This window comes from Fistularia commersonii, chromosome 27 (genome assembly GCF_037954325.1).
Source record: "Fistularia commersonii isolate RoL2024-O1a breed Wild chromosome 27, RoL_Fcom_v1.0, whole genome shotgun sequence".
NCBI classification, from domain to species: Eukaryota; Metazoa; Chordata; class Actinopteri; order Syngnathiformes; family Fistulariidae; genus Fistularia; species Fistularia commersonii.
The window spans coordinates 6008984-6029801 of record NC_141310.1 but is presented as its reverse complement, the minus strand read 5'-3'; the positions used below and the strand labels follow the sequence as shown (position 1 = coordinate 6029801).

The 20818-nt window shown below is 37.7% G+C and overlaps 1 protein-coding gene across 1 annotated transcript in view; it reads left to right on the top strand.

Moving 5' to 3' along the window:
* The window catches only part of csmd1b (CUB and Sushi multiple domains 1b), a 283651-nt gene that overhangs the window by 125068 nt on the left and 137765 nt on the right, over positions 1-20818 (top strand). The window contains exons 11-14 of the mRNA XM_086174557.1: positions 1951-2072; positions 15527-15630; positions 16284-16396; positions 20569-20751. Of these exons, the coding sequence (XP_086030683.1) occupies positions 1951-2072; positions 15527-15630; positions 16284-16396; positions 20569-20751 (522 nt within the window). The remainder of the gene's footprint in view (positions 1-1950; positions 2073-15526; positions 15631-16283; positions 16397-20568; positions 20752-20818) is intronic.

The following is a 20818-nucleotide window of genomic DNA, read 5'->3' as shown; positions in this document are numbered from 1 at the left end:
CAATTGAACCTAACATTCTTTTTACTAAAAAATGCATTTGCCATAAAATCCCAAAGGCAATTGCTGCTCTTCTAAAAATACAAAACAAACAACCAACAGATTTTCAAACACATAGACCAACATTTAGTTAGCTTTAACAATATCCAACACACACACTACCCTTTACAGTCTCAACACTGATCTTTGATACATTTTTGGATGCTTTTCTCTATTTATTCTATTGTGCATGCACCACCTAGGGAACTTTGTGAAATGCAGTGGGGATCCATTGTGGAACAATTTTTAAATTTTCCTTTTTTTAATAACTTAACATTTGAAGATTATCTTATCCTGCAAAACATTTATCAACCTGAATATTTGATGAAGCCACTGTAAAAACAAGTCTTTATTTATCCCATCCACTGTCTGCTGCTTATCCTACTTTGGGTCGCGGGGGATGCTGGAGCCTATCCCAGCTGCCATTGGGCAAGGGGAGGGGTAAACCCTGGACTGGTTGCCTGTCAATCTCAAAGCCATAGACAGACAGACAACTATTCACTCTCTCTTTAACACATCTGGACATTTTTTTTTCAATTACCCTGCTGCACGGTTTAGGCTATGGGAGGAAACCGGAGAAGACCCATGCAGACATGGGGAGAACATTTGAACTCTACACAGAAAGGTCCCCTATCCGAATCAAATCAAATTCATGCTGTCAGGCCGAAGCGGTAACCACTGTGCCACCTGTCTTTATTTATTAATGTATTAATTTATGTTTATTTAGCATTGAGGATGACAATAACACCCACTCATGCACAATTTTGACAACAAACAGAGATGCATACATGATAGATAATGCTTCAAACCAATGAATGTCAACATAACATAATTCTTTGAGCAGTGAAATTATCATAAACGTGTATGGGATGCATGTCGAGAGAATGATATGGACACAATCAGAGAGTCAAAGGTTAGAATTTTTCCAACTGGTAGCTCTATGGGGTATTGTGTGTATCTAGTGCTAACACTCTTTCGGTATTCAAACCCATGAGGTTTCTTTATTCTCTACTGAGACTCAACCATTAATTAGAAGCTTTTCTCAGACATAAACTGTCACTGTGTGTGCACACGAGCATGTGTGCATGCAAGTCTTTGTGTTTGTGTGTACACTACACACCGTTTCAATTGTTTTAATTACCAAACAGCACAGTCATTGGGGGTTCTCTTTTCTTAGTTTTCCCTCACAATTCTTTTTCACAGTCTGTACTTTTTTTGTCCTATATTCACCACTATCCTTTTTCCCTTACCCTGTTAACGGTTTATATTTTGTTCCCTAAATGCTATTGAGAATTATCCCAGTCAACCTGCCACTACTTGTAAACGCTGTATTGTTGCCCCTCTACTAATCAACTCCATCAAGTTTCTGTCTGTGGTCTCTGCATATACACCACAAGACACTGTAATAGGGAAGGGACCATAATTGAATTTTGTTATCTAATTATTGTTTATTTTCCGCAGAGGCAAGAAACATTTGATCAAAGCAATTGTAATAAAAATTGCAGTGAGCAGTATATACCAGTGGCAAAGGTGTACCTAGTTGCTATGTAGTTTATTCCTATCAGCTATTTCAGGGGAGGGAAAAAATTAATTAATTATAAAAAAAACATATTCAAAGGAATGTTTTTTATGGATTTTTAAGTATTTTGAAATCTCAATTTAAACATCTACCGATGACAATATTTTGTATTTTCCAGCTCAATGTTAACCACAACTGCCTCTTTGTGAATGTGGAAATTACATCAGCTTGACTCCACTGGACCACTTATCCAAGAGTGTTTGCCTCTTTATATCACTTTTTCCCCCACTACCTGTCTTTCCCTTGCGTAGAAGTCTTTTGCAGTCTTCAAGCATAATTTTGATTACCCCATAAATATTTCACTGTCTCTCTCTTTCTCCTATCTTTCTGTGTAGCTCGTACCTGTGGCAGTAACCTAAGGGGCCCCAGAGGGGTCATAACTTCTCCTAACTACCCTGTTCAATATGAGAACAACGCACACTGTGTGTGGGTCATCACTGCTATGGACTCTCGGAAGGTGAGCTCATTTTCAACCTGCAATCCTCATTTACTTCACCGTATTTCAACCAGTAATTCCATTAAAAAGTTATAATCCAACACAGAGAAAATAGAGAATATTTTATACCTGCAATATGCTTATACCACATTGTACTTAACAATGAAGGTATCTAAAGAGCGTGTCTGATATATAGTCATCTGAACAAAAATACATGGACGGACTGCACATGTTCCATACCTTTGGGGCTTCGGGACAGCCGTTGTGTGGGGGCTCTCTCACGTGTTACCACGCACCGGTATGTCCACGCACGGACATTTTGTTTTGCGTGCTGACAATGGAAGCGGGCAGACAGGGTGGAGATGCTTAGCTTGCTGTAACGTTGCTTGTCATTGACAGGTCCCTTTGGTGGCTAAAAGGTACTGTCAATGAAAATGGGGACATTTGTTGTGGTCTAATGTGTTGCCCATCATGGGGATGAGTGACAGCCCGCATCAAATCACCCTGTTCAATCCCTTCATACATCAGTGAAATATGTTACATTCCAATATTTTTGGTGGAAGGCTGTTGTTTAAGTATTATTGAAATGCCTATTCAATATTTCAGAGCCTTTTAATGTTATTGTTTGTGTTTGTTGATTATGTGTTCCCCCTTTCATTTGGTAATGGTGCTGACTGCCTCCTATATGTAGGTCTGTCTAGTTGTATGTCCAAAAGATGGTTCATTTGATCTTGTGGTGGTGTGTGTCGCAATGTGCTAGCTGTGTTCATTGGAGACTTATCAAGTTATCGAGCCTGGTATTTGATTTTGTCTGGTGTGTTTACCCTTGCTGTATAGTTGTTCTCTGTTTATACCAGAGACTGAGCAAGTTTTGATTTGGGGCTATGGTGACAGTTTGACCTAAGTGTTCTAGTAATAACATTTTACAGGATTCTCTTTTGGATTTTTGGCCTGATCCACCATTGTCTAGCGGTGTCTGCTCACTCATTCCGTCACATGGACAGGGAAAGTACAACCAGGGAAACATTGTTTGTACCTCCAGCAGAGGCCACCTCACTGCAAAACTTCTTTTTTCTGGCCTCTTCATCACTTATGACCACATCCTGACCAACTGGTGGGATCCAAAAATTGTAATGTTGTGTTAACAGTGTGGTTTTGAGAATTGCCTCTTTGTTCCTTTTCCTGAGCACGGTTGTTGCTTTATTTCATAGTCTAATAAACCGGGTTAAGCATTTTATCCTTCACCCCAAAAAGCTAAACTCTTTATGAAATGTTTTTGTTCAAAAGTTTTACCACATGTGACGGCATCTAAGTGACTTCAAGTGCTTTTGGCAGCGAAGAGATACAGAGTGCTGGATCTGCTCTTCTCTGTGGAGTTGCGAGGTTCTTGATCACCTTTTGTAAACTTGAGTGTTGCTAATATAACTTTTGCATACATGCAACAGTTGAACGGAAGACTGTTTGTACTTTAGTTTACAAGGGATGTCAATGGGTGGAGGCGTTCAGCCATCAATCTTTGCCTAACAAGAACAGGCAGTAAGGAAATCCCTTTACTAACTTGCTCCCCGGCTCTCCTTTTTGCTCACTTCGAGCATCAATCGCATTGAACTGGTCATCCCGCTTGGTCTGTCCTCTGATCACCAATCATTAGTTTCAGAGCTGCCTTGGAAGCCATGATATGGTTGCCGAGAGAGCTAAGAGAGCAGCTTCTCGATTTCATCGGCTGTAAGTGGATTGTTATTCTGTACAATCAACAGCCCAAAGCTCTGTTTAGTGGTAAGTGACAATTACAGGCTGAAAGAGAGTACACATTCTGCAGAGACAGTTCACAACATAGTTTACAGCCGACCAATTAATTGTCAGCCAAATTTACAGGGGAGGAGAAGCTGGCCTTTCTTGGACTTGGTGATAGACTTCAGATGCATCTTATTGGACAGTTAAGGCACAGATGCCCCCATCGGTCGTAGAGTACAAACAGCAAGAGGAATCCTGTCAACTGGGGGTTAAAAGTTAATTTTGAAGACCAGGAGAAAGGACAAGCAAAATGACTCCAACCAACGAAGACATACTCTTACTCAAAAGCACCATGTTGAGAATGGGACAGGACTTTTTTTTTTTACTGTTGTCTTTTGTAGGTAGACATCTAATACTCCACTACTGAACTTGCAGTCACCACATTTCTGCAAGAAAAATTCTGATGGTAACTTTATTGTTGAGTTAATGTAATGTCAATATGAATAATTTATAGAGCTGCAAAAAAGAATGTCAAGTCTCTGGACAATTTCCTTTGAGGTATTGTCCTCTCTTCAAGTTGGATCCCATATCTAGTGTTCAATTGTTGTACTATGTCCTGTCTCTCAATTATTTCCCTTTTTACTGCTATACACACTGTTCTTTTCTCCCAACATTTGGCCTCTGCTCTTCTCTCTGGCTCTATACCTCATTCCCTTCTCTGCACCCACATTTTCAAACTCTTGCTCAACCTTATTACTTCTCTTCCCTTTTAATTTGTCGGTGTTGTGCTGTTTGAAGAGGGTGAGTGAAAAAGGATAGGGAAAAGTAGGGTATGGAGTCACTATGCGCATAGGGAACGCTCCAGAAAATGAGGTGCGACTACAGTAACCAAGGAAAAGGAAACAAAATCCCTAATTTGGTTGTTGACATGAGACAATAAAGCATTATTTATTGATAGATAACATTTTTTTTCTCTTCCTCTTTTTTACAGTAGGAATGAACAAATTCCACGGTATTACTGCCAGTAGCTTTTAGAAAATAGGGGGTTTTAGGGATGAGAGTTCTAGTCTTTCTCTCAGTGACCTTGACAGAGAAATATGTGAGTTAGTAACATTCTTTTTGATCGGCCACAGAGGTATCCTCAGAAGGTTGGGCAGTTATTGCTGTAACAGAGAATATGAGGTCTGGGTGCAGGTGCTCCTTCTGCTGCTCATCAGCCTGGAGCTGTAATGTAATTAACAACGGGACATAGGAAGTTGTGGATCAGGCAGATCAACATTTCCCTGTTAAGTCTTTGTGATCACAATTTTAATGGAAAAATGTTTTTAATACAAAGGAAATTTAAAATCTCTTTATTTCTATACACATATGTGTGCACACAGTTAGGCCCAGAAATACTTGTACAGTGGCAAGTTTTATTTTAGCTGTTTACAGAAGCATTCAGGATACAATTATATAATCCATATGGGCTTAAAGTGCAGACTCTCAGCTGTAATTTGAGTGTTGCCTTGGCGATACAAGATCTTGATCTTGGCCCTCTCCATCCTCCCCTCAATACTGTGCAGTCATCCTGTCCCCTTTGCAGAAAAGCATACCGAAAGAATGGTGTTTCCACCTCCATGCTTCACGGTTGGGATGGTGGTCTTGAGGTTGTACTCCTCCTCTTTCCTCCTCAAAACACAGCGAGTCGAGTTCAGACCAAAAAGTTCTATTTTTGTCTCCTCTGACAACACGACCTTCTTCCATTCCTCCTCAGGATCATCCAGATTGTCATTGGCAAACTTCAGACGGGCCTGGACATGTGCTGGCTTAAGCAGGAGGGCCTTGCAAGCGCTGCAGGATTTTGATCCATGACGGCGTAGTGTGTTACTAATGGTTTTCTTTGAGACTGTGGTCCCAGCTCTCTTCAGGTCATTGACAAGGTCCAGCCGGTAGTTCTTGGCTGATCCTCACCTTCCTCATGATCATTGATGCTCCGTGACGTGAGATCTTTCATGGAGCCCCAGACCGAGGGAGATTTACCGTCATCTTGAACTACTTCCATTTTCTAATAATTGTGCCAACAGTTGTTGCCTTCTCACCAAGCTGCTTGTCTATTGTTCTGTAGCCCAGCTTTGTGCAGTTCTACTATTTTATCCCTGATGTCCTCACGCAGCTCGCTGGTCTTGGCCATTGGGGAGAGGTTGTTTGACTGAGTTTGTGTACAGGTGTCTTTTACATAGGTAACAAGTTCAAACTGGCGCAGTTAATGCAGGTAATGAGTGGAGAACAGGAGGGCTTCTTAAAGAAGAACTAATGAGAATGAGAGCTGCAATTCTTCCTGGTTGGTAGGTGATCAAATACTTATGTCATGAAATAAAATGCAAATGAAGTACTTAAAAATCATATGATGTGTTTTTTTCTAGATCGTTGTTTTTGATTCTGTCACTCACAGTTGAAGAGTACCTTTGATAAAAATTAAAGACCTCTACATGTTTTGCAAGCTGAAAAACCAGCAGTGTATAAAATACCTTTTCTCCCCAGTGTGTGTGTGTGTGTGTGTGTGTGTGTGTGTGTGTATAAAAATACATTTTTTCAAATGCTTTATTCTAACATTGTACTTGCTAGCAACAAGAAGTCCCTGTAAACATGTTCTGAGGCCAGTCAGTTTAATGAATTCAGGCTACTTCCAGTTGTTCACAGAAATAAGCTGTCAAAATGAAGGAGCGATGATTAGGCTCTACTACTATGGGCTTTTTTCATCATGTGATTCGATGTTCTTTGTACATATTGTGTGTTGATTAAAGGGTTGATTGCTGATGATGATCGTATTCACTTCTGGCTGTGAAAACAAATTGCCCCCAAGGGATAAAAAAAAAAAAAAAGAAATTAAAGGAAAAAAAAAAACAAACAAAAAGATACCTTGAACCTTGAAACGGATCATTAAACGCCTCACTGACACCAGCATGTGGGAATGTGTCGGTTGGTCATGAAGAAAAAATTTGAAGAAATCTCCAATTCTTATATATAATTTCTATAGATAGTTAGAGAAGACAGAAGGTTGGAATAGAACATGATTTTAAAATAGACCAAACAATTATGATTTAACTACAGTGGCAACCTTTTCTTTTTTCCCTTTTTCTCCATGCACTTATTTCTCTTTCTATCGTTGACTTCTTGGTGCTTTTTCTTCTTTTCCTCCCTTTCTCTGCCTCTGATGGCTCATTATTTCAAATGACTTTGCTCATCAATAGCATGTTATACAAACCTCTGACAGAGATGAATGCTGTTATTGAAGTGTGCATAACTTTTAATTCCTTCTTTCTGTAGTTATATGCGCAGAGGTTTAAATTGCCAATGAGTAATAACAGTTCATCGTACATGTGTCATTCTGTTAAGTTCTAACTAAAAGAATCAATCGATACTATCTGTCATGGTCTCGGGGAGAAAAAAAAATGGCTCAAGTGTTCATCCTTTGGCTCAGTCTTTCTGTTCTTATGTATGAATGTGCAAGCAGACATCCCACTGACTGCGGATTTATAAATGTTCACTGATTATTTTTCCTTTGTCAGCCTAATTGCTAACTGTCAGATATTGTGAACCCATTCTTTTGGCAAACTGTCAACATAGGTAGTAGTGACAAAACAAAAGTAAATACGAGTATTTAACAACCATCTGTGCCAGTGGAGCTATTTTTGTGTTGATGCAGTTTTAAATTATATAGAGAGGGAAAAAAGTGGAATATAAAGTTCTGCTTTTAAAGAATCATTACTGTTCGTTTCATTCGGCATGTCAAATTCTGTAAGTACCACTCTGAAACTGTCAGCGGTACAAAGAAGCACTTTCATTGAAATAGTTTTCTATGGGCCATTCCGTGTGAAAATTACATTGCAGTCCTTTTGCAGAGGCCAGACACCAGCCATAGTGGGTACTACAAGAGCACCCCATACATTTGGCCATGAGTAATGACTGGATTTAGCTCAGTGAAGCAGGATAAAGTTAGTGTTATGCTGCTAAGCTAAACATTGTAATACCCTCACCTGTCTGCAACGCTCAGCCTAGTGCCTCTCCTTTCATCTATCATTCTTGTAGCAGTAATATTTCCAAAGTTGAATCCTGCAATAGTTCAGGTGTTAAATATTACCTTTTCCCACAGCTTTTTGTTTTCAACATGGCTTGCACAGAACTTAGTCAAGTCAAGATCAGTCTCAAAGGGTTTTATTCGGAATATAACCAATCTATGCCCTTACCTCCTCAAATGTAACTTCAGCTCAGAGCCTGCCCCCTTAAGGCTTTCTACCACAAAACATTGACAACCTTAGAGCAACAGAGGGTCTTATGGTGGCATAATGGAATCGCTATATAAAAATGACAATTGTGTATGCTTCGGGCGTGTGAAATTCATCAGTATTGAACCAACAATAATTCCGTTGAGTATGTGATATTAATGACTAATCACAGACATGCTCCCCAAGATGATTTGTTGCACTTGCTCATTCACAACTTATCATTCCTCCTTGGTATATTAATGAATTTACAGTGCTCTTGTTTAGTTTTTCAAAATCTAATATACAGTAGGACTGAATTAATTTGGAAAGAGACAAACTTTTTCAAAAGGTCATATTTTCCTCTCTTCCCATGCTGAATTTATACTCATTTGCAATTAAATTCAAATGTGGGACAGTGGACAGGTCTCTGGTTGGATGACTCAGCAGTGCCGGGGGCTCTTAGGAACTGCAAGGTTTATCCTAATAGACCTGATTGAGTTGTTAAGAAAAGAAAGGAAAAAGAAAAAGCATAACCTATGCAAATGAGAGACTGAACGATGTTGCATTAGAAGCAATGTTTTAGTGGACGCCAGGGCTAATTGAAAATTTTATGATAGACTTTTCTCAGAGTTAGAATTTGTCAAACAAACATATCACAATGTTGCCCTTATTTGTTCATATTTGTATGATTAAACATAATGTGGAACCCATTGTGCAGTCTTGTCCTTTAGGTCATTAATTTCTCATCCTATTTTTGTGGGTACAATGTAGCACCATGCATGGAATGCCTGGAGTGCGATCATGAACCTGTAATGTCTGTCTATTTGTCCAACACCTGCATACCAACTGTTAGAGTCATATTCATTCCTACAGTCCTGCTAAATCTTACATTTGCACTGGGGAGGGGGGCATATCCTCTTTTTCCCCGTGGCAATTGTGTTCATGAATAGCTGCAATTTCTGAAATGCTGTAAGCGGTGCACAGACCGTAGCATAGCGAGGGTGTTACCACCGAGTGAGCGGAATGTATCATTAGGATGTGGAGTAAATAACCATCACTGTCCTTGATAATGTAAAGACATTCACCAACAGCTTCCTAATTAGCACATTATCTCAAGTCAAGGCTTTATGCGATGTCACTTCCACTGTATTGGCTCTGCATTTGGCTCTTATTTCCTCACCCAAAAGAGGTGTATCAAGTTCTTTTCTGAATAACCCGAAGATTTATCTCCTGGCCTCTTGTAGTGTAAATAATTATTATTTTTTGCATTTCTTTATTGCATTATCTAATGGGAATGCTTCAGGTTCAATTTACTGCAGTCATGCAGTTTTCATTTTTGTGAAGTGTCCATTTCAGTTTAAATGGAGACATCCCCATATTGCTCTCACTGTGACATAGCTTGCATCTAATTTGCCTATAATGTCCAACCAACAGGTCAACAGCACACAAAGGAGTTGTAACTTTTAAGCAAGAGATTAATTTTACCAAACAGAAGTCATTACTGTCTTACTACTAAAAGCAAAGGTCACCTTTGGGAAAGAGAGCAACAGTTAAGCATCTGGGTGGTTTCAAAGTCCTCTTTTATAATTTTATTCCTGTAGGAAGACCCTTGTCAGCAATACAGGATTAGAAAGACACAAGCATTCACCAAGTGCAAATGGGCATAGGTGTCCTTGCAGATCAATTACGATACATTAATAAACTAAGAAAGATATTTGGGTCTGTTTGCTTTTAAATAGATTTGAACCTTTCTGATGTTACATCATGGGATTTTGTTCATATTTCCTGTTTAAATCATTAGCAACAATCACATGTTGGCATTTTCACTTTCTCTATATTCTCTTGGTGGTCTCCAAAACATGGCTGTAAAGTCATATACGTCTGGTATATTGTTAATTGATGAAAATTTGTCAATTCTGTCCTTTTGTTGCACTGCTGTGTGTCATGGGTAATCTTTCCAGTGGCTACCAGGACTGGCTATGGCATATGTGGCCATTCAACAATAAGCATAATCAGAAAAAAAAAAAACAATTATCAGGTCTTTTCTGACCAAAGACAACACTAACAAACCTTTCTACTGAGATATAAATAACAATCAGATTAAAGCACAAGTCTATGCTTGGTGTGCATCCTGCTCCCATGTCTATAACTCTTTGTTCAAGTGCATGGTGCTGTTCAATGTAAATTCCACAATGGCGCAAAATGCAGTGTGCTGTTAAGATGATTTATTACACTCTCCTTAGCTGCAGCGAGAAGTAAAGTATACCTACAATTTCTGATTAGAGAAGAGAAGGTGAAAGAAAAAAATAGAATTTGCCATTTACTACCCCTGTACTGTCATTCTACTGAGTAATTAAATGGGTTATTTACTGTATGTATTTGTTTCTGCAACTGATTTAATTTTGAAATTAAAGTTTCTTCTGCTGGGAGGGTTTTCTGTAGGTCATGTCCTCAAAGACAGTTTCAAGTTATCGAATACTTGTTTGTTTGGATGAAAGTAATCTTGTGGAAGAAATAGGGCCTAAACTGCAATTCAGGTAGCTCACCAATCAGTCAACACAGCTATATAGTCTCAGCAAGGGACTTCTGCAACATTAAGCTTTGATGGCGGTTTTGCCACTCTATACTGATATCGTATCAAATCTGTAAAACTTTCACCTGAGGGGGATTATGTTTCACTGATTATATTTTTTAACTAGTATTGGATTTGTTGTCATTACATTACATTCCAACTGGGGTTGATTAACTGGTTAACCTTATAAAATGTATTTAAAGTATTTTCCTTATTCAACCATTGAAATATTAGACTGAAAGCTTTTAGCTTTTTGCATTGGTCACATTAAAGTGAACAGTTTAATATCTAAAAAGTAAAATGTAGCAACAGCAGGTTTTTTTATAACTTCAAGAAACCTGTTACAGGTAAAAAATAGTAAACGTTTTACTCTACAATTTTGGCTGGATTGTTGTGGGTGCAATTGTTACTGAATTTCAGTGGGTCAGGAGAAAGGTTGATCAAATCCAGTACAAAAATACTGACTATTAGGCAGTCTTTTATCAAGAGAGTGTGATATGGGGAAAATTGCCTGTTTGTTCATGGTTGTGTTGGGTGTGATTGTAATAAGAGTGCTGGTGTTTCTGCTGCTGGAATCAAAATGAAACCTATACCCACGTGTGCTACCCTTAGAAGGGGTCACCTCGGCTTACTTTTTCACTGATATGGCTGGCTGAGCCCAATTCATTAGATCTGTGCCCAGTGTTGACTTTTTAACAAGTCCCACAACCGATCTTACTTTTGGGGGGTAAAACAGGGTGCATAGCATCATAGCAAGGCAAGGAGGCTACCCCTCCAGCCAAATGCCAAAAGTCTAAATCACAATACAGCTTCTGAAATGCAACTGAGCCACCCCTAAAGTAGTGCATAGTTTTTGTATGTTTATGTATCTCTATCTTTTTTTTTTTTTTCGAACTGATGCAAAACAGACAATTGTGGCATAGGATATCAGCGTTTTCACCAGATAATTGTTGATACATTTCATAAACTACTTAGACACCGGATCAGATAACCACATATTTTGACTGCATCACAGGATTTTTTTTCCATAAGGACCAGAACAGGGGAATAGTTTTTTCCTTTTCTTTTTTTTTTTTCCTCCTGCAGAGGCTGCAACAATTGAATATCAAATCAATCAGGATTTGATCAGAATCAGGAAGACACAGGAGGACCTGGCTGGTGGCTGGTTTGACAAGCCAGGGAGAATACAAAACATAACTCAGTGGTGCATAACTGCACCTTAGGTTGAATTTGCAATTCCAGTTACACAAGAAAGGAAAAATAGATACATAAATAAATGGTTACAAAATGTAAACAATTGATAAAATACAATTATATATGTGTGTGTTTGTGTGTGTGCGTCTGTGTCTGTGTGTGTGTGTGTGCCTGTGTGTGTGTGTGTCAATTACAATAGTTTTAAGAATATAATGATAACCATAATAACCATAATAATTCTTCTATTTGTTATCTTTGCTTATTGTTCAATCAGGACCTTGCTGTGGTGGCGGGTAACAATACTTCCCCTAATTATTATTATTATTTAGACTACCACTTGTTTCCTCTGATGAGCTTCTGCCAAAGGTTTTTCAACACAACTTTGAATGGCATAGTGTTTTTAACAGTGTCGTAAAAGCATATTAAGCTACTCTTATCTCCCATGCTGTTCGCTGATGATCTCAAAGTCAAAATACTTCACTTATCCCTTAAAATGAAAACATCAACCCTTAAATGGACACACTGTTGTTCCTTGTGAGATTAGACTGGAAAATGCCAAAATGAATGGTACACTCTTGAAAGTCTTTAGATTTAAGTGTTTGGAATTTATTTTTCACACACACACACACACACACACACACACACACACACACACACACACACACACACACAGTAAAAGCGACACAGTGAAGAAAATAGACATGTCTAAATATTATGCTCTCTTGCAAGATTTACTTCAGACACACACACACAAATACACACACAATTCTAATTCTGCCATGCTTCACTTTTTTCTTGATGGCATGACAGCTGATTAAAATGCAATGGTGGTCTTCAACAATAAGCAATATACATTACTTCATAAAATCTAATTTTTTGAGGGTTTATATTACATGCCCACTGATGCCTCATATTTTGTTATGCGGTGGTTTTAGATTTTTTAATCAATAAAAATAAAATCAATAACAACCTTATTGAAAGGGAATTTTAAGTATTTACCATATGAGCTTGTTCGTGAAATGATTTATACCAACAGCTTGACGACATAGCAATACAAAATTCTGCCTCTGCTCACAAGAAGTCTCATGACTCAGCATATAATTTAAGCAAAATGCTGTACTACTAATTCCATTTTAAAGATTAATTCTGAAACTGCTTTACAATTTCCATTTGGAAATAGACATTTGATGAAAAACACCACTTCACAAGAGGAAATCATCCGCCTGCAAATTTGGGGTCTTTGAAATTCAATCAAGTCTCCTCTCTGGTTTTAACTTACAACAGCATAAAAAAGCTTGAGCTCATCCTGGAACAAAATGTATAAATGCTTTCTACGCAATAACATAATAAACAACAAACAAGCCAACATAACAGGTCATCTCAGGTTCGGAGTTGCAGCCATCACCATCTTAATTGCTACAGTGACATTTTGTCACAATGTCATTTATTGCTTTAGAGGTACTGCTACTAAGGTGAACATATGGGAATATGAACATCAGGATCATGGTTGTGCAAACAAGCACACACTTACTGAGATTTTTTTAAATGAGACTCAGCGTTCGCTAAGTTATAAATAAAACACTCTGTTTGTAATGTACCAAAGCCATGACCGTCAATCAGCCTCATAATGATATAATGACAGAAGGAAATCATGGAATCATTGTCTTTTTGTCTATTTGATCATACATTAATTTCCCAATAAAAAAAAAAGGCTGAAACAATCTGACTTGACAGGTAACCTGTTTACTGACTGCTGGCTCAAGAATTGCCTGAGAGGACGCAAAACACATCGTAGTTTTTATTAAACTGCTACAAAACTTGAAAATAAACACAAGATGATTTGGAAAAGGAAAAAAGAGCCATAGCGGAGCATAAATGATGGAACTGGATGACCATCGAGCAAAATCCAATCAGACCCATCCTCTATTTCAGACATCAAATATTTGTCTGTTACAGACAAAAGTTCAATATACTGATTGTCACCTAAGTGAAAATTGCATTCATTATTGCAGTATGTCCTCCCTTCTTTGCTAACACACACCAGAACAGCTCTAAATCCATTAAAAATTTTCACATTACACTTGTAGTGGACCGTCTATTTTATGAAAGGTAAAATTGTTGTTAAGTCATGTTAAGTTTTGTTGTTCTTTTTTAGCATATAACTGTATATATATCTACTGTAAATATTGATTCTAAATGAAAAATATGCCTGTCTTTTGAATTGAATATACGCTTGTAGTAGCTACGCAATGACGATCAAATAGATGTTTTGATAACTTTTACATTGCACATAAAGTTGGTGTTCTCTTTGAGTGATACAAATGAGATATTCTGCTGCTGCCTCTTATGCTGTTAATTTTTTTTGGACCTTTTATTAGGCTGGTCAGGTGTACCACTGATGTCTTTCTAAACAACACTGTTTTCCATTCATCCATGTCCCTTTGTGCCCTGCAGTTGTTGCAAACACACAGAATAATTCCAATCCATTCATTGTAATAGTCCTCCCACATCTTCCTTTGTTTTCCTCTGTTGTTGCCCCCTCGGACAAAGCCCTCTAGGATGCTCTTTGCAAGTCCAACTGACCTGATGTCATGGCCATACTACTTGAGTTTCCTCTTGCTGGCATCGGTCATCACAGGCCTGAGGGCTGTATTGATTTTCTGGTAGACTCCTTTGTGGTTTGTTCTGCTGCGTGTATCACATGCTTACAGTAATGAATAATGTCTTGGGCAATACAAATCTACTAAAAACACACTTTTGTCTTTCATTTTGCAATCATCTTAAAATCAGAACACTGTATGTATATGGTTGAGGATTTAGGTTAGGGTCAGTTTCAAGGGAACACCTTGAAACATTTTTTTCTTATAAATAATTTATTTATGACTAGTGTGTTTTTTGAACTATTTTATAACCACTTGTCTTTTAGTTGCATGTAACCAATGATTTTTTTTGGCTTCCAGGTGCAGCCTTAGCTGATTGTGAATAGTCTGAAATCCCTTTTTCAGATCCCGATTTCTTGTAGTAAGATTTTAACTTTGTAAAATTTTCTCACATGATTCTCAGTGACAATTCTTAATGCTAATGGTTGAATTGTTTTCCCAAGAAGCATACTGATTGAGAACAGTTCTTTTTAATTTTAACTTCCCTAGGCATATTTTCATCTTTTTGGGGGTTCATAAAGATGTACTGCTAATAGATGATTGACAAGCAGCAAATTGCGGAACAGCAGTATTACAGACTTTAGAGCCCAGAGAAGCTCACCGGCTTTATGAAAGCAACTTCACCAAGACGATTGCTGCATGCAAAATACTGAATGATGTTTTTTTTTGAAAGTTTAACACTGTAAGGGGTCCCAGAACAAGGACATCTGTAATCATGGGTGTGAACAAGGATAATGCTATTAGAGTGTCCCTGCTCTTTTTCTTCCATCTTTGATTAAAGATGAATTATTTTGGAATAACAATATGTCACTATCAAATTATCTTTCATACCTCTGGCATTGCAACTTTAATTAAATACAAATACTGTCATGACCAAAACTGCAGGATGCCTTTCTTGCTTCTACACAGATGGGTTTATTACTGCCCATTTTAAATAAATACTTCACCAGTTGTCTCCTTGCCTTTCATTTTCCTTAATTTCACCTTTTCACAGATACGGCTTAACTGCCTCTCTACTAGCTTCTGTTTCTCTCACTTTCTCTGTCTTTCTCTCTTTTTTCCTTTTAGGTAATAAAGCTGTCATTTGAAGAGTTTGATCTGGAAAGAGGATATGACACTCTCACTGTGGGAGATGGAGGGAAAATAGGAGACACCAGGAGGGTTCTCTATGTGTAAGGACCTTTAATATGTATTGGACAGTAAGAGTATTATTGACAATTTTATCCTGCGCTGGGCAAGGAAAATCATTCGGACATACTGTTCGCATCCAGCACAGTGGTTTACCAAGACAGAACTGAATTGCAATGACTCTTTGGAAATAGAAGTGTCAATGGATGTGGTGCCAAATCCTTGGCATGGAGATGGCTGACTGCTTTGCATAGTCTACTAATATGTACTGTTACTGTTTAGTAGATAGCACTCAGCACCCATTCAACAGCATTCCATAATATGTTGAATGAGTTTCCTGACTAACTAGAGATCCAAAATTATAATAGCCCTTTAACATGAAGGATTTTTTTTATTTTCAGATCTCATCAAAAACAAAAGCTGCAGTTTTATATGAAAATGCATTGTTTGTTTGTTTACTATGATACTCTGTATGTATACTTTCTACTGTTCGCATAGAATGACTACATAAGTGAGTGTAAAGGCTTTAGAGGTCCAAAGTAATCACCTCTATCCCTGAACAATGAAATACACCCTATTGTAAACCCACATACACATGGAGCATGCATGCTGTACATCAATAACAAATGTTTTTTTATCGTATGTGTGCGTGTGTGTGTGTGCGTGTGTGTGTGTGTGTGTATTTGTTTGAATGCAGACTCACAGGATCCAGTGTCCCTGACCTCATTGTTAGTTTATCCAATCAAATGTGGCTACATCTACAGTCAGATGATACAATTGGCTCAGCGGGGTTCAAGGCTGTCTATGAAGGTATGTTCTGCTTTGAAATATATACATCTCTTGTTTAAATATATTGTTCATTTGCGTTTACAAGACACACAAACAAAACCTACAAATAGTTATGTTCAAGTTAAGGAGTGTGAAAGTCAGAGTATTGCTGACACTTCACAGTAAACACTTTTGTTGTTTGCCCTTGTACTTAGTCAGGTATGTTTGTGTGCACCCGAGCATTATAAGCAGGCAATAATGAATTATGAGTCAGTTTATCGTTTTGCTTGGTTATTTTCATATTATGTCAGCGCTGATACTTATAGTGAGACAAAGTGGAAGACAGTCTGTGAAAGTGAGAGGGAGACAGAGAGATGTCATCATGAACATCTATTTAAAATGAACTATATATTTGTTTAATATTCAATTATTTTTTTGCAGTGTCCCATATCAGTAATATAGTAAAGTCACATTTACCAGTTTCACTTTGGGTTTATTTTGGAGAATTATTATTTTATCCACTTAACAAGATGCCAAATAAGCTACTGGGAAAATGACAAAAAGAAACAATTGAAAATAAAAGATAAAATAAATGACAAGACGTAAAGCACTTTATATAGATTAAGTCAAAGCGAAAAGGTGAGTGCACATGATTGTACTCTAGGTTCTGCTCTGTTACATTTGATTCACTGATGTTGCTAGCATTGTGGTGTAGGGTCAGTTACTCTCTTAATGATTCAGTGCAGTAATACTGGTGCATGTGTGTGTGCGTGCATGTGTGTGCTTGTGAATGCATGCAAGCGTGCATGTGTGCGTTTGTGTGCGTGTGTTCAAAATACAAACGTATTTTGATGCGGGTTATCATTCAACCTGTTTTTAAAAGTAACTGATTAACTGATGTCAATCAGTCTTAAACAGTTATTTGCCTCATGTCATTGAGGCGCATCTGATGAGTAAAATGCTCTTGTTTGTTTGTTATCTGCTGATTGACAAGTAACCTTGACACTGATCTTTTTGATGTTGGTTATAACAATTAGCAGAGCTGTTTCTCAATTCACATCACTCATGTGCAGCCATGTCTGTTTGTGAACTGTCCACATCGATACAAAGTGAAGAGAAATCACTGAAACCAAAGAAAAAAAAACATGTACTCTCATTACATTGTTAAACTGTTCCTGGGACCAAGCTTATGATGTTTCTGGCAGGAATGATGATCAAAATAACAACAGCAAATGAGCTGTTACTCATATGGATATTAGAAAGGAACAGAGCTAAAAGATCCAACTACATCTATGAAACAACATTTTCCATTTGTTTCACGACAGCTTGTGTACATTGAATTACTAAGGTGTCGACCAGGGTTGGCCAAGTAATTTTTACAAGGGGCCATATGAGAAACTTGAATAGTGTTGGAAGACAAAAACCAATGATAACAGAAAAGCAACACACTCGTAAAACATGAACGGAATAAAATATTTTTCATTCATGTGTGTTTGACCTCACGTTGGTCGGATGGGGATGCCCATGTGTAAAAGGCCCAGGTCTGTTGTAGACCAACAGAGAGATCAATAAGCTTCTTTAAAAAGATTCCATGAAAAAAATTCAGAATGCAGCATCCCTTTATGATTTTCATGACTGAGAAGTGCACTCAAGTTATGAATTTGGCGAATAAAGCTTAATAAAACACTAGCATGTAATTAAACCGTTGTAGAATGAAAACAGCAAAGAAAAGACCATGTTATAGCAGCAAAAGGCTTCTTTTTAATCAACCTCGACATTTTCCTTTTTTTTCTTCTTTTTTTTTCTTTTTTTTTCCCTCTACCCCAGGACAGTTGAACAATGGCTTGTGGTGTGTTTTGTGTGTCCTTGCATGTATATTTGTGAAGCTGTCACATCATATAATCTCAATGTGTTACAGACTTTGATCTGTTTGGCATCCCCTGTGTTCCTGCAAAAATGATAAACAAGTGATTGTGTATGTGTAGCTATCTTATTTTCTCATTTATCATTTTTCTAAATTCATTTATGTTATAGTTTTGAAGCCCCCCAGCTTTGCATGTTTGAAGGAGTGGGCGTATTTGAAAGATGAAAACAAATAGCTAATGTCACAAACAGACACAGCTCATTATGGTAATTACAGCTAAATACTGCTGCCAAGATTTCAGATTGATGTGTTTATTTATTAAACAATAAAAGAAGTTAATCTAAGCATGATATAGCACTGCTCTACTTTGTAAGGAGGATTATTTGTTTTTTTTTCATTGTTGAACGCAACGTATATGTATAAACATGCAAAGTAAATGTGCTGCAAAAAATTTACTTTAATAAGGTAGATATTTGTCAGCGTATTTTTATGTTTCCATATGAAGAGTGTCCTTGACTCCTCATCATACAAACAAAACATTACAAATAAATGAAAAAGACTTGTTTCCGCTGAACTGGCATGAAATGGAGCATATGTTTCTGGAACATTTTGCAAGACAGAGAATTCTCTGTATTATGCCTCAAAAAGTGTTTGGCAGCAAATCAAATTAGATATGATTTGTTAGGTACCGGGCTAAAATATACAAAATAGAAAACCAGGCAGGTCGTTAACATTTTATTACATTCATCTTCCATGTTGTGTTGTATTTTCTATGCTTGATTATGTAGATTACTTTGCATAATATGTGACTGTTGGAAAGGAAAAGAGACAGAATCATAAAATGTTGTACTGAGTTGTAAATCTAAATGATGCTGTCCTATAAAGTGTTCAAAAGGAAGAATGAGAAACAAAAAAAAAAGATAGGAAAAACCTTTGGAAAGGAAAATGACTCAAGGATGCTATTACAGTGATATTGTCAGACTTATCAGACCTAAAGTCACAGGTGGGTGCCCTGAATCATGTTTAACAACTTGGCTAAATATTCTATCCTTATGGGTATACTTACATCCACCCATACAGTAAGAGTATAGACAATGCATACCAACACACACACCAAGACACACACGAACAAGCACATACTCACACTCACACACACACCAACACACACACACGCAGAGCTAACCTTGAGATGTATTTGCCCAGAGCAAATCCAGGAGCATGGTGGAGCATTACAAGATGACAGATGTCTGGTGGAATGTCAGATTTTAAAGGGGGTCTTGAAGGATGAAAACAGTTTTCCATTAAGGGAAGGAGGGATGGAAAAAAAGTCACAAAAGTCACAGAACGTAATTGCAGACCTCCTCAGTGGCACTGCTAATGTCACACAGTGTGCCAACAGAGCACAGTGTATTTAGCAAATTAAGGGAAAGCAGCCGTTAGAAAGGAAGGCCGACTGAAACAAGGGAAGCGATTTGAAGAGGGTAACAGTGGAGAGATGCAGCACTTATTATTATATCATTCAGCAGTAAAACCCAATTAGACAGTCTTTCCTTTTTAATTGGTATCATCTTGCAGGCTGCCAACATCTGTTGCTTGCGTAAAAAAAATAAATAAATACTGTTACAAAATTGGACAGGCAAAACACTGAGATTACTTTTTTCTAATATTTTGTTGTATAATGTCCCTCCCAAATATTAAGAAACAAAAACCTATTAAACATACCAGTCCACCCTGCTTAAACATCTATTATTTTTGATGCTTGTCTTTTAAAAAGTATTTATCAACCTGATGGCGGGCCAGTTAAGACTTGTGCTGGATGTTTTGAAAAGGAAGTGTTGATCGTTTAGATTTGAAGGACTGATCCTCTTGTGTCCCATTTACTCATCTATGATGAGTTAAGTTAAACGGCTCTCAAAGACGTCTGAAGTCGTTTTGTACAGACAGCAGTAAAGGGATCCTTGCCGTACACACCAAAAGGTATAATTGCATTTCTCTTGACCTCAGCCATAGCGCAATGTATTTTTTCCTTTTGAGTAAGATTTGGACACATCCTCTCCTGCCATCAACATTTAAGAAACAGCTATATCTACAGAACTTGGTTAAAAAAATATGATAAGTTACAAGAAATTCTGTTAAGAAAAACGCCAAATAATACTTTAGGACTATATGATGCCAAAATTACAGAAATTCTGACGAACAACTAGCATAACTATAGTTGTACTTTCATATGAAAGATTATAACTCCACCTTCCTCCAAAAAATTGAAAAATAAATAGATCACTAAACTTTTACCATTAAATGTTGTCATCAGTTATTGCCTCAATCATTAATCTGTGCACGTCTGTCACAGAGATCGAGCGGGGAGGCTGTGGCGATCCTGGAGTGCCAGCATTTGGTCGTCGTAGTGGTGATCGCTTTCAGCATGGAGATGTGCTGACATTTTTTTGCCAGGCGGCTTTTGAACTAGTCGGAGAAAAAAGCATCACCTGCCAGCACAACAATCAGTGGTCAGGCAATAAACCAACCTGTATTTGTAAGTACCACATTTCTATTTTCAAATGTGTTTATCAAAGTTTCTGTTTACCGCAGCTTCGATTTTG